The 15,690-nt window shown below is 34.5% G+C and overlaps 1 protein-coding gene across 2 annotated transcripts; it reads right to left on the bottom strand.

The window, feature by feature from the left end:
- Window positions 1-4,526: 4,526 nt before the first annotated feature.
- Window positions 4,527-14,930, bottom strand: LOC146730134 (kremen protein 1-like). 2 transcript variants are annotated; one of them, XM_085494183.1, is made up of 8 exons: window positions 14,849-14,930; window positions 11,259-11,402; window positions 10,937-11,113; window positions 9,883-10,215; window positions 6,869-8,443; window positions 5,627-5,684; window positions 4,807-4,896; window positions 4,527-4,630 (listed from the first exon to the last, which is right to left on the bottom strand). In XM_085494183.1, exons 1-5 carry the CDS (start codon window positions 14,925-14,927, stop codon window positions 8,058-8,060), a joined length of 1,119 nt encoding a protein of 372 aa, XP_085350309.1. In that variant the 5' UTR covers window positions 14,928-14,930; the 3' UTR covers window positions 4,527-4,630; window positions 4,807-4,896; window positions 5,627-5,684; window positions 6,869-8,057. The 2 variants fall into 2 exon arrangements, with proteins under 2 accessions (XP_085350309.1, XP_085350310.1); XM_085494184.1 differs by lacking the exon at window positions 14,849-14,930 and adding an exon at window positions 12,491-12,593.
- Window positions 14,931-15,690: the final 760 nt, after the last annotated feature.

The following is a 15,690-nucleotide window of genomic DNA, read 5'->3' as shown; positions in this document are numbered from 1 at the left end:
TTCTTCCAGGTGGGGGGGGGGAGCTTTCTTAAAAAAATATGGTACGCAAGCTGAAGTAAAAAAAAACCCGTAAAGGGGGTGTTATTTAGTTAATTTACGCGTATACGAGTGTACTGTGTTTAGGGTCGAATATTTTAAAGTTTATAAATAAAAGGTCTACATTCATTTGTCTTGGAGATGCAACGCGTCTATAAAAATGGGATATTTCTCGGGCTGTCAACTCACATTTTTCCCCACAATAAACAAACGAAAAACGAAATAAAATAAAATAAAGTGGTGACAAAAAGTTTGAGTGTTTCGACGACCGTTTCCAATTGTTCTTCCATCGGGCGTGCTTTTGGATTCCGAATGCGTTCGGTATTATTCTGCGGGATTACTCGACAAAATGGGACTGGACTATAGCGAAGTTTTAGGCGGTGCATGCTTCAAATTTAATGAATGCGAGGAGTTTGAGATAGATGACAGAATGTGTTGTGCATATTGCGAGTTTTCTCTGAAAAAGTACAAGGCCTTATTAAAGACATTTGGTAAGTAGAAATTCCGGTAAAATTGACAAAATGCAATCCGTGGAATTTTTGGTCGCCGGCGTTGATAATCCCAGCGACTCTTGCAGACAGAAAGTACTTTCGGCACGCGGACTTTCGAATTACGATCATGGATTTAAATAGGGACGTATTATCGATGCAATGTGAAACTACGAGGAGGTTACTTTGCATGCAAAACGTCAGAGAAAAATCAATTAGTGTGGGCTGATGATTTTCTCATGTAATCAAATATGATTGACACATATAAATTTTGATTGTACAGGACCCGAATATTTAATTATTTTTAAGATTATGCTGTGAGTAATATCATAGTAGTAACTCAGAAATTAATATTGGTACCACATGGTAACCTACAATAATTTCGCAGCTTTGACTGACGCATATTTTTAGGCCATGTTCGTGTTAGTCTCCAGAAAACATAATAAAATCACACTGCAAAACAAGTATTTTTTTTTAGAAAAACGTGTTATTCCTGAATCAATATAATTTTTTTTTAATTTGGTTAAATACATTTTCTGGTTCCTAGTTTTTATGTAATGTTCATTGTGCCACAGCACTGAAACCTGGTGTTCAGCAAGAATGCAATTAAGAAATAACTATTTGTTTGTTAAATAAAATGTTCTACAGTATTTTTTGGCTAAAATATCAATTATAAGGAAACATCAACTAGTGATAAATACTCGATGCTCAGTCATTTTATAGTTATATTTTAGAGCAAATGTTACATAAATTCAATACACGCACAAAAAACAAAAACAAACAAACATTCATTCATTGGCTTCATTTAAAATTCGACAAAAACAAGTATATAGTATACAGAATTGGGAACAAAAGGTTATATGCGATTGTTATTTTACAGTGCAATGGTTCAAGCCAGGGGCTGTGATTAGCCTTAGTTAGAAAAAAGTTATTTTTACATTTTTTTTACCACTGTGATTGTTTCAATAGCACTTCTACCTTTATGTTTAGGTAATAATAATCGCCCAGAAGACACACAGACATCAACAAAATTACAAGAATCGATGACACCATTATTTGATGAGAGTATTGTATCACCTTCAAGTTCTAACCAGTCAGAACATACTAGTAGTCTAGACTAGTAGTCAAATGGAACAAGTATCGCCTATATTTCCATGCTATGAATTTTATAGAATTACTGTGGCGTACAATGATAAATAATACAATGTAAACAAAATCTCTTGGACAAAAGACAAGAAGTGGAACATACTGTGGACGTATAAGAACGACATCATTGTTCCTTTCCGCTTCAGTACTGTATGTCACACTAGCACACTGAGAAGTATTAAATGTTCCATAATCACACGAACTATAAGTAGAATATGTAATAAATAATAGATTTACCGTAGTTCTTGTTTGCCGTATCTGATATCTGCAAAAACTGTAAACGACAGACATTTAAATTTTACCAAGCAGGCACAAAAATTATCAGAATATAGGATAAATTGTAAACAACAACGTTTAATGATATTGTTACTATGCTGTAAACTTGCCCGGTCAGATTCCAAACGCACTTCGTTAGCAAATATTATCAAAGAAAATGCAAGACATGGTGGCATATCAGCTATTGCTTCTAATCTTCATCATGCTTATGATAAAGGCCACTTAGACTCAACAAAAATGTTGAAGTTTTTCTCATCGACATAAGCAAAAAAATGGCAATTATACCAAAGGTTTTATGAAATCTTGTGTATACTTGGAGGTTCCAGAGTTGCTAATTTAGTAAACTCAAACCTACTTGGTCCAAGTCAGCGACCTACAAACCCCGTATGTATGCCTAATTTCTGGCATGTTATATATTTGTAGCTAAACAACACGAGGCATGGTGAAATGGTGAAATATAGAAATGGTGCCATAGTTATATTTGTTCTACTGTTTCGAAAATCAAAAGTGTTCGTCAATACACCTTTCCTATGAATCGCGCCCTCTGGCGACGAAGCGCTTCTATGACGTATGACACAAATGCAGTAAAGCGTCCAATATCTCTCTGATCATCAGTCGTTCATCATCAAAGATTGTATTTTGTAAGATTTGACTATATTCTAGATGATGAGCGTTTACACAACTTATTTTGAAGCTACAGAAACGCACCGCCGCTACAGGGCGTTATTAATGGAAATGGTTTATTGATCCAGAATCGTTTTTTTTTCACTGATTTCAGCATGCCTTGGCGTGTCAAATCAATGTTCCATTCTCGTATCAAGCAGCCTGTGTTGATGAAAACTAACCACATTGCCATTGTGCTACAGTTTCATGAAAATGTTAAAGCTTTCCTAAAACTTACCCAAGTTTAAATAATAGTCAAATATAATGAAAATAAGTTTGTTTACAGTGATTCTTGTCGTTTAATCAATGTTGAACTTCTCTGTCAAACGTAACACATTGCATGTCAATATTGTTTATACCTACACTGGAACAGCTCCACAACACCGCAACACAACGCATTGAAAACATTCTGCATACATTATTAGTAATATCATGGCCCATCTTTCTCGTAATACAATTGTTATTAAATTTCATACATTAGCACAATATTGAATATAAGGGTAGTAAAATGATGTTAGCCCAAACAACTATTATATGTTGACAAGAAGTCATCGACGTACGTATTGCTGAACAGACTACTGTTGTGAAAACTTCCGTTCAATTCTTCATATTCACTTACGCGCGTTTACGTAATTGACTAACGTTGTCATTGCCTTCTGCACATCTGGCATTTCCCCCTTCTTCCCGCTATCAGTTGCTACGTCATAAGCAGTAAAATATTGCTGCAAGACGATCAATGCTTCCTGTATTTTAGACACGTCACCTAACTCGTCTTGATTTGTGTAATGGTCATCTGCTTGTTTCTTTTGTTTCGATACATCTTGTCCTAATTCAATCTCCTCATAACAACTAGGTCTAGGAGTATTGACATAATCCACGTCTGTTTTATTTTTCTCGTCGTGATAATTTAAAGTCTGGTATGCATTGTCAACGCCGTCAATTGTGATAAGGTCCTGATATGTACGATCATTACTTTTATCCAAGTTTGTCATTTCTCTTTCTTCGGTCCCGGTAGATTTGAGTCTGTTGGATAAAGTGACAATGAGGAACTGACAGTAAATTCAGTGTATGACGTTCCAATTTGTTTATATTTAGACATATAGAAATCCTTTCATTCTAATACTGATAGTTTCTTCAAGGCGAGCATGTACTTGATAGATACAGGGTCAAATGTTGTTGAAGTAACAAAATGTTGTTTGATTACGTCAGTAGTACTACAGACTCGTTCAAAGTTCGTGCGAGATGGCTCATGTATATCAAAATTTATTCAAATGGACTACACGTTTATCTGCAAACACTTGGTGTTATACCAATTGGATACGTGGAAGAATATTTTAGTTCTTTTAATTGCGAACGAGGATGACAACATGGCGGATAATTATGACGTATTGGGACAACTCAAAAATTGTCTGTTATAATTGGTATGATTTACTCAACAATGCAACTTACCTTGTTCTTCTATACAGCAATACCAACGTTACTATGGCTACTGTAATGATGACAATAACAATACCAAAGCATACATACACCCGGATTAGCACCTGTAATATTGTAGATATGTGTTAAGAATCAGTGTAAGGTGTCAAACATTTCAATTCAGGAATAGTGTGACCGTCGCATTGTTTTTATTCACGGTGTCCAGTCGGTACATTTTTCTGCAGCACCTTTCTTGTATTGAACGATTGCGGACATTGGGTGATCACATGTAAACTCTACCACCCCTAAGAGTATTATTGGAGAATTTGTAAGATTGTTTAGAATGAATGAACTAATGAACTAAGGTATATTTCCTTGCTTTTTGTAACGTGATGAAATCAAATTTGAGTTGGGCTTAGAGTATAACATGTATGTTATAAGTACATTGTATATTGATGACTACATCTCTCTTTTAGGTTTGATATTCGTATTACCTTTCTCCTTCTCATTCCTACATGACGATACACTTGGTTTCAATGTGGTGTCACAAATAACGTTGCAGCCCTCACTCATTATCGTTCTGTACTTTAATGTATCCCCAGTACCTAAGATAATATATAAACCGTAAATAAATTTATTTATTTATTTACATGCAGTTATAAAACAGTAAACATGGTCACAAGTTTACCCTGTCAACAAAGAAATACATGCGATATACCAGTAAATAGTTTTCATAAAAGCTATAAATTGCGAAATGAGAGGAGTAAGGATATTGTCTTACCAGTAGATTCATCACTGAGCTGGTTTTGTCGAGTAGTTCGAATTATCTCAGATCTACCAGGGGTAGTGATTATCGGTACACTTGTTTTCACTAAAATACAATGTACATGTTTATGAACAATATATATACATACTATAATATACATACAAATATAAATCTTAGGGGGAATCATGTGACACTATACACTGTAGGCAAATAGTCACTGAAATATGTGCAGACAAAAATAATTATTATCAAAGGTAACATTTAAAACAGGAAACATGAATCGTGTTTGATCACAGCAAAAAACTTTGCAAAAACAATCGAAGGTCATTAATATTCAACACGTGACTAGGGATGAAATACTTGCAGTAACGTCATATATGTAAAATAATTTACACTTATGTAAAAAGCTATTATGCATGTATAGTGAGGAATTATCACAATTGTCAACTGCATGTTATCTGCAAATTATCTAATAATTTGCATAATATGTGACGTCATATAGAAATACAGTTGTTTGTGTTTCAAAAATCAGTTATTATGGACTACATAAAAACAATAAAAATTAATTGCGATTCATACATAGCTAAATTAACCTGTACATTGTGGTTCCATTCCAACTGACCATATACCAGAATCCATACATCGTGTATATGGTATACCACCACCACTATGATGGTAACCATCATTACAATAATAATATACAATATTTGGATAGGTATATTCAATATTCGTATGGTAGGCATTTGGAAATGATGGTGGATCACCACAAGACACAACTGAAAATACAAAGATGTTACAGTCAAGTTGACACTATCGAAATTATCATTTGTCTTACCTAATACTTGACATCCACAACTACAATCTTCCCTTTATACACCTTCATGGAACAAATCCTAAATTTACACAACACAGAATTCAAGCAATATTCATTAATAAAACATACGCTAATGTTTTCAATGTTGTATATCAAATCAAGTTGAAAAAAGAACAACTTTATCTCAGTAATTCCATAAACATTGTCTTAGCGTACGCCCTCTGATAAACTAGTAGAGAAAGTCTCATGATACTTTTTCAAGGCATAATTCAGAAACTCACTACTAAAATTAATCAAAGGGCTAAAGGGATCGGCTGTGTGATTCTGGTTGTTTTCCAATTAAATACTGTTATTTTAAAGTTATTGTAAACAATTAGTAGTTTGTGCAATTCAAAGAAATAAAGAATTGTGATTTTTGTATGTGCCAAGGTTCCCAAACAATGTACCGCTGTTCAAACAAAGCCTAAAGTTGATCTGAAGTTTTTTATGAAGATGATTGCGAAAATGGTTTTAGGTAAGTATTCACTGTAGTCCCCGTTCAACAAATGATGTGCCATTTACCCTATCAAGGACAAAAATAACACCGACAGGCAAATAACATAGCACAACCTAACCCAACATATTGTTCGTTGTAACATATTTCTATTTGACAATTGAAATATTCATTATAAATAGCCAAGTTATATGAAGAAACGAACATGGACTCAAGTGAGCAATTTCAAATTACTAACTGTTGTTTTATAAGCATATAAATGCATATGTTCTAGTGTTCATCATATCATCTCACCTGTACATGTATGTACACTACTATTCCACTGTCCATCATCTTGACATGTTATAACACTTGCTCCATTCAATATATAACCAGTTGTACATCTAAATGTAATGCTATATTTATCATCTCACCTGTATATGTAGGTACACTACTATTCCACTGTCCATCATCTCGACATGTTATAACACTTGCTCCATTCAATATATAACCAGTTGTTCATCTAAATGTAATGCTATATTTATTATCTCACCTGTACATGTAGGTACACTACTATTCCACTGTCCATCATCTTGACATGTTATAACACTTAATGCATTCAATATATAATCAGTTGTACATCTAAATGTAATGCTATATTTATCATCTCACCTGTACATTTAGGTACACTACTATTCCACTGTCCATTATCTTGACATGTTATAACACTTACTCCATTCAATATATAACCAGTTGTACATCTAAATGTAATGCTATATTTATCATCTCACCTGTACATGTAGGTACACTACTATTACACTGTCCATCATCTTGACATGTTATAACACTTAATCCAGTCAATATGTAACCAGTTGTACATCTAAATGTAATGCTGTCGGCAAGATTGAAATAATCAGGAAGTGGAGATGGAGTCGTTATCACGTTGGAATACACTGGCTGTGGTTTACTGCACTGAGGTAGAGCTATGGAAAATACACAATACCAGGATTGAAAGAAATAGTAAGTAGAGATGTATTAGCTTATTACACCGTAAATAATGTGAACAAATCGCAATGACATTACCATCAACATGTTATTACACAATATTTGTACATGTTCGTAAACGTGTCTGTAATTTATATTAAAAAATATACGCATTTCAGTATCATTTGAATTTTGTAATTAATTAACACCCGTCATAATATAGATCCAAACTTGAAAGTGAATTACTATCTTCATCGGATTGAGCGACGGGTTAAAAATAACCCTGATACAATACCTGCAAGGTTTATGTAAATTTATACTGAAATCTGACAACTCCCTTCAATAATCTTAGCAGTCCTTTCACTAGATTGCACGAACGTCGATGTAAACAATTCATGTATAAGTTTATGGAATTCAACTTTATATATTGTCACGTTGATATGTGATAAAGATCTAATGATTTTGCAATTTCTATGCGAGCAACAATCGAACGCATCTCTAACCTACCGTATTAGAGAACGATTTGAAAGCAAAGCATATGCCAAAAACACAAACTCCGAGTAATACACGGTTTACAAATAAGCGATGACACTAACAAATACAAATATGAGCGATTGTAATTTAACAGACCACCACCAGTTTATAAGTTCATAATGTTTGCTTTCATCTGTTCTTCATCATTGCTCCCTCGCTTTTGGATACCATCCATGGAATGATAGTAATCTGCATTATATTGATCATCATCATCATCATCATCATCATCATCATCATCATCATCATCATCATCATCATCATCATCATCATCATCATCATCATCATCATCATCATCTCAGTTTTTTACTCCACTGCTGGTGTGTGGCCTCCCCAACAGCTTCATTATGTTGTGGGGTTGAACAGTGCGGCTTGGTGAGTTGCCTACTGCTCAGTCGCTTGGACAACAGGGCTATGGGGCAGGTAGTACGAGGATACATTTTACCTGTAGTAAGTCAGTTTGACCTAACCTGACTGATTATTTGATATACTATGAATAATAAGAAGCAACACAACTAACACTGATTTACCTTGGTATGTCAACGCAAATCCCAAATCTGTGTTCATATCTGAATTTGAATAAAATTGTAACCACAATATATTTCCAGTACTGTACACTGTCATGCTGTTCCATGTAATCTGTGGTGCCGTTACGTCATCACCATCTCTTATATCCAGATGATCACCAATACTTACCTTATACATCAATATACTAAGCTTAATTATATGGTTGTCTTCAACTGTAATCGTCCATATACAATTTTGGTCATCTGAATAGTTGCCAGGAAAGTTTGGGGAATATATATAACCAGTGTTACCAGTGTACTGTCCTCCACATGCACCAATGGTAGCTGTCAATGTATCAATATTAATAAGCTGTCAATGTTGACACTCCACTTGTCTTCGACTGATACGCAACTCATAACTTTTTTTCAATTGTACCATTAACAATTATCTTTAAAAATTGATTTCTAAACCGATTTTTTTTTATAAATTATGTCTCAAGAGTTGGGTTATGTTAATGATGTAGGTCAAACCACTAAATTATGCAGACTCCTTGATTTGCGCTTTAAACACTTCGGCTTTCACTTCATTAATTATATAATTAATAATCTGTCAAATAAATAGCATTTTCCTTGCCCAATTCTTTTTCAACGCGGTATATAATAGAAATTAAACTTCACTTGAAGTAAACGAATCAAACGACAGCATGGTTTACATACGACTGCCCAGACGAGATGACATTGTTCGTATGGAACACTGTGACTACAAATATTGGTAAACTGAGGACAGATGTTTCCCCTACCAAATGTGATAGCAAACCACCATATCAGATTTAAAATCACCACTACTACTAGAGTAATCGTATGATGGACATTTTAACTTCAATCCTGGGTCGAGAATAGGGATATTGAAAGTCATGTTCATATCGCACACAAAAACAATATGTATATATTCGTGATAACACTCTCATTGTGACAGAAAGCGGCGAGACGTTTCAATGGAGTAAATAATAACATGTGTGACAATGAGTATGATGGTTACATTTGTACATTACCAAAAATAAGTACAGTTGAAAGCCGCGGTGAATAAATGGGATTCATGATCCACAGTCGACATTTATGAGAAAGAACTTACATTAGCCGCAGATGCACTTTGGACGGTAAAATAGGAAGTTTTCTGTTCCCTGTAAGATCTCAACATATTATGCTCCTATTCAAAGATCGGAACAGTTATATAAACATAATGTTCGCCATTGGGTGGGTTGAATCTAAATTTACCTTTCCTCAAACCTTTAAAAAAATGACGCAGTTTTTCAGATCTCCGGTGAAATGAAGCGTGCGAAGTTAGACGGCCAGGTTGAAATAGACCGTAATATTTTGCTACACAACGGCTATTCTCAGTTTTAGTACTCAATCGTTCAAACGCCGGTGAGAAAAAGTCGAAATGGAAGACAACTATTGTAAATCGAAACAGGTTTCATTCAACAACGAGCAGACGAGACGGGTCGATAACAATTAAAACCAACCCTGACCTCTGGAAATAGCTCATTCATAGAGTGCCTTAGTACCAGAGGTCGCCGAGCACGGCCGTACAACGTACTTTGCGCCATCGCTACAGATGCATGCTAGCTGACAATCGGGTTTCCGATTAAGGTAACCAAGATGGCATCGCAAAGTGCGTGATTTTTCAAATAGCAACATGTCTATTTGTTATTCTTGTCGGAAATTTAATTTCGTTTCCATCAGTGTGCTCATCTTACAAAAAAGATAAAACCAAATAAACTTACTATCATAGACATCTAATTGGTAATCACCACCACATCCTTGTATGTAAGGTTCAATACCAGTATCTTCACTACATTGTTGGGTACCATAGAATGCATATTCGTTGATCATCTCTCCAGGCACAGCTTCACCGTATTGCTGGTAATCAGTGTCGTCATCACCACAGTAACATTCATCTGCACCAGAAAGTACTGCTATTGGTTTAGAGTTGTCTCTACATATCTGGATGCAACCTTGAATTGTGGTAATAGAGTTTCCATGAGGGTACATGTTTGATGATGTTTGGAATATTCTGTTTGGACTGCCTTCTTTGTAACGACCTAGAAAACCTGGAACTAAAACGTAATTGTATGTGATTAATTTCATTTTAATAACTTTATAGTTCATGAATAATATTGTTTTAGCGCATTAAGCAAATATATTTACAATATACCGTTACTTTACTCATATAAATTAAGATTTGTCTGTTTTCATTTGAAAACGATTTTGATGGAATCCTGCTGAATGCAAATTCTGCATCTATTTAAAAAATAGAATGTTACCATTATCCACTACAGCCAAAAAGTGTATATAAGCTATAACATAAATGTGTTAAAAAGTTTGAGTAAAATAGGCTATTTGGTTACAGTTAGGGGTGACAGTGTCGATATCGTAAATGGCGGGATCGATCGATGACGCACTTATACTAAATATGTGGAGGAATATGCAATTCGCATATCACTTAAAGTTTGCAAGGTACATTAATACGATAAAAACAATAATGTGGTTATCATTCAACTTCTGGAAACAAATGAAGAAAAATATCTCACAAACGATATATAATATTCTGTAAAAGGCTAAGTCTGATTCCAGCCATCTTCCCTCACATCATCAACTATATATTAGTATTAGTGGTCTCTCCATTTGGGTTAGTTGGAAATCGTAGTTCACATAGTTACTGTATTATAGTAATTACTACCACAAATACATATGACATTGAGTTTAACCAATCGTAACTCAAATCGAATAAATGTTTTTACGATCCAGAAGCAATATTTACAATTTGAAAATACTCACAATAGCAGGTAACTCCAGCTTGATTATTTTGACAATTATTACAAAACCCAGTACTAAATATTGTACAATCATTAAGTGACGTGGCTGATACGTCACAACTGATATCACAAAAACTCACTGGCAGATTACTGACACCATATTCACTGTTACTCCACGTCCACATTACATCTACAAAACCTGAAATCGAATACATATTAATTTTTGATTGATAATAATAATAGAACATAAACAGGTTCACAAGTTTATATAACATAAATAATATATACTATATATATAAATAATGTAACAGTATTGCATATATATATTCAGTTTATCATATTACCTAATTCTTTACACACAACCTGTGCTTCAACCGAATCCCATGTCTGTGAATTCATAGCACATACCAATCTCCATTCACCATTGTCTCTTCTTATCTCTACTCTTCCTTGGAATGGTGTCCGACCTCCTGATAATCTCACATCAACTATAAGATAAAAATTATGGTAATTTGGTAATAGCCTGAAGTAAGTATAATCAAGTGTTTTCATGAAGTTTTGAATACAAATAGTATCCTGACTGTGTTTTGTATTTACGTTTATGAATTTTTCCCATAATATCAAATGTATACTCATGAAAAATACTCACTTTAGTGCGAATGGAATAATTATATATAATTATTAAAGCCTTTTTTTTAGAATTTGATATCCGATATATCATGTACTTTAATTTATCAGAAATTATTCATATACAAAGAGTATAGATTTTTCAATGTCATTTTATACCTTGTTATTTCTATTTCATGAACAAGACAAAGACACACGACCTTCATAGCCATGTATTTATCTAGTAACTATTTCTAAATCCAGCTGCTTCGCTAGTCGTCATGTTGTTACTGGTGATCTCACTGTGATTCCACGTGATTCATCAGTGAACCACAATATATAAACACTGATAATTTAAATCATTTTAGATTCTTTATGTTAATGAGCATGCTAGCAAATTGAAAAAAAAATAGATGAGGAAGAATGCGTCACACTACTGGGGTGGTGACGGCAATATAAACAATGCGCTGTCGTAATCATTAATTTGTGACGTCGTGTTTTAACAGATTTGACAAGTTTTCACAGCAACATTTCGGGCATATACTAAATCTCGATCTCGATGAATTATTACATATTCATCGTGCTTACCGTTATCACGATCATACCTAGCCATAGATCAATGGTTTTGTAAAAGTGGGTGATATTTACATTATGTCGTTGACTGCCTCTCAAACAGCAGCAGTAGACAACCGACGACAGAATTTAAATAATACCCACTAGTAAAACGTCATGGATCAAGGTCTAAATCATACTTGGTACATGGTACGAGCAATCTATATAGTTATATGCAACCCATACAAACAATCGTCTCGTACTTAACTATTATTGTCACGTTTTGTGGTGTATTCTTAAATAAATAACTGCGTATTCAGTGATCAATAAATAAGGAAGTACTGTCACTGTACATGAGCTGGTGCTAACATTACAACAAATGATTCTCAAAACAGATAATTCTCAATGAAAACAATACCTTGTCCATTCACAGTGGATATACATACATGCATGGTGATTAGTATTGATGCAATCAAGCGCTGCCTGTTGAAACACATAGTGCGATGCGACGTTAACCCACATACAATGGGGATAGGTGTGCAATGAAAGTGAGACGAGGTTCTGACATTTAACACCTGGTGGTCTACCGCACAGACTCAACAGTCGACAAAACAAATCGGGCAATTCACTAATCGGGACAATATTCCTGATTAAGGTAGATGTTAAGATTACTTATAAGGCTACTGTATTAAATATTAATCCCGGAAAATGTGTATTCGTGGTAAATGTGTAGAATGGTGGTTTCATTGGGGTTGACGCATTGTGGTATTCTCAACAAAAATAAATGCGTGCTACTCTCACCAGACTTTACAAAGTAAATCGATTCCTTGGATCATCGATCGTCATTCAGGGTTTTGAATTTTGGAGTCTAGTTAACTATTAACTGGGCGAGAATGGGGCCATGTCTTGTGACATGGACTAAGGGTTCACAACTGCTAATTTATATGTATAGATAGGGGTTCGCCAGGCCGGCCCCCTATCCCCATGACTTTTTGCAGCAGCCATTGAAACTAGAAATCTCTGCTCGTAACAATACAAATATAGAAGTTTATTTGTATTATTAATTCAGCCTCGATTAAATCACTCTTCCATATGCGTAATCACAAATCACAAAATGTCAAATTGATTTAAACTTTTACAAAACCATTGGCATATTCAAGCCACCACCAGCTTTCAGACTGTCATCGCACTCTGCGTAACTTGTTTTGAGTTTTTCGTGTGTGTGGCATACCTGCAAGGGTCAAGGGTCAGAAACTCACTTTCCATTGTACACTTTACCTCATTGTATGCTGGTTGACGTCACATCGCACTATATGTTTTACAAGACACAACTGGATTGCAAACACATTAATTACCATACACGTGTGTATGTGTGTGCAATAGACAAGAGAAATTTTTTACATAAACAGGCGAAAATATTGGTTTGTTTAACGGAATTTTGAAATTAAAAAATACACATAATTAGAATGTAGCTTCAATAATGTGTTATTCCTATATTTGTTAAATAGTCTCAACCAATGATAAACCAATACAGGTTGCTAAGAGATACATATGGGCAAATTTGCGGCTGATCTGCACTGGCTTGGAAGATGAATTCTGATTGGCTAAAAAAACAAAAAAACTTGTGGCGTTGAATGCACGTTCATTGTCAGTATTGTTATGCAAATTCAAACTAGCTAATCATTTACAACCTTCCGAGCCAGTGCAGATTAGCCCCAAATTTGTTAGAATTGTGATAGTGGAATATGTGAAAACGTTACCCAACTTTTATTGATGATAATTCAACTATATTATTCACAGTGTAGATTATTTGATAGTGAGTAGCGATAGTATTTATTTATTTCGACAAGTACTAGACAATGTGTGTTGAAACGAATATTTTTCACCATGCTTGGTGAGTGTCATGACTAAACAAGAGCTGCATTCATCCACAACATTACAAAAGTATAACAGATTTTTACATGTGTTACTATTTGATTTCTAAATTTAGCTGCTTCCCTATTGGTCATGTTATTAATGGTGATGTCAATGTGATCACGTGATAGATTAGTGAATCACAATATATAAATATTGCTAATTTGAAATCATTTTAGATTCATTATGCTAATGAGTATGTTAGCAAATTGACAAAATTAGAAATACTAGATTGAGACACACTATTGAGGTTGGTGACTGCAATAAAAAACAATGTGCTGTCGCAATCATCAATTTTTGACGTCATGTTTTAACACTTTTGACAAGTTGTCACAGCAACAACTCTTATGAATTGTATATATATATATAATGGCTATGTATTACACATTTCAGGCATATACTAAATCTCGATTTTTTTAAAACCAGTTTTAAATGATGCTGGATAATTCAGATGAATTATTACATGTTCATTGTGCTTACCATTAACACGGTCATGCCTAGCCATGGATCAACGGCTTTGTAAAAGTGGGTGATATTTACGTTATGTTGTTGGCTGCCTCACAGACAGCAGCAGTAGACAACTGACGACAGAATTTAAATAATACTCATTCTTAAGACCCCATGGATCCAGGTATATATCATAATTGCTATGTGGTACGAGCAATTTATAAAAATATACGCAACCCAAACAAAAAATCGTCTCATACTTAACTATTATTGTCACGTTTTGTGGTGTATTTTTAAATAAATACCTACGTACACTGTGATCAATAAATAAGAAAGTACTGTCACTGAACAAAAGCTGGTGCTAAAATTATAACAAATGATTCTCAAAACAGATATTTCCCAATGAAAACAATACCTTGTCCATAGACTGTGGATATACACATATGCATGGTGATTAATATGCACACAATCAAGCGTAGTCTCGTGAAACACATAGTGCGGGGTGTCGTTAACCAGCATACAATATAAATATGTATACAATGAAATCGAGACGAGGTGTTGACCCTTGACACCTGGCGGTCTGCCACACAGACTGAACAGTCGACAGTTGACAAAACTACTCAGACAAGTCAATAATAGGACAATATCCCTACAAGGCTACTTTATAGCTATAGGCTATTAAATACTGTATTTCATCCCGGTCAATGTGCATTCGTGAACGGTGGTTTCATAAGGGTTGACGCTTTGCTTGTGATGAAAATGTGTGCTACTTTCGCCAGACTTTAACAAAAAATTCGATTTCTTGAATTATCGATCATCATTCAGAGTTTTGAATTTTGGGGACTAGTTGGACGAGAAAGTTCTAAAATGGGGCCATGTCTTGTGACAAGAACTTTGGGTTCACAACTGATAATTTATATGTAAAGATAGAGATCCGCAAGGTCGACCCCCTATCCCCTTAACTTGTTGTAGCTGCCATTGAAATTAGCAATCTCAGTTTGTAACAATACAAATGTAGAAGTTTATTAATATTATTAATTCAATATCAATCAAAGCACTCTTCCATATGCGTAATCACAAATTATCAAATGGATTTAAAGTTTTACAAAGGGTGGCCCTGCTGGTTGACAAATAAGATTTAAAAACACTGTTTAAAGTCAATAAACACTTCTTACATTTAAACTGGTGGTTTGTTTCAGTCACATTTACATTGAATGGATGGGTGTGTGGTGATGCAAGGGTTATACACGAGACATA

The sequence above is a fragment of the Saccoglossus kowalevskii genome, chromosome 20 (assembly GCF_978046115.1).
Source record: "Saccoglossus kowalevskii chromosome 20, keSacKowa6.1, whole genome shotgun sequence".
Taxonomy (NCBI): Eukaryota; Metazoa; Hemichordata; class Enteropneusta; family Harrimaniidae; genus Saccoglossus; species Saccoglossus kowalevskii.
The sequence above is the reverse complement of the archived record's forward strand: the minus strand, read 5'-3'. Positions and strand labels throughout refer to the sequence as shown.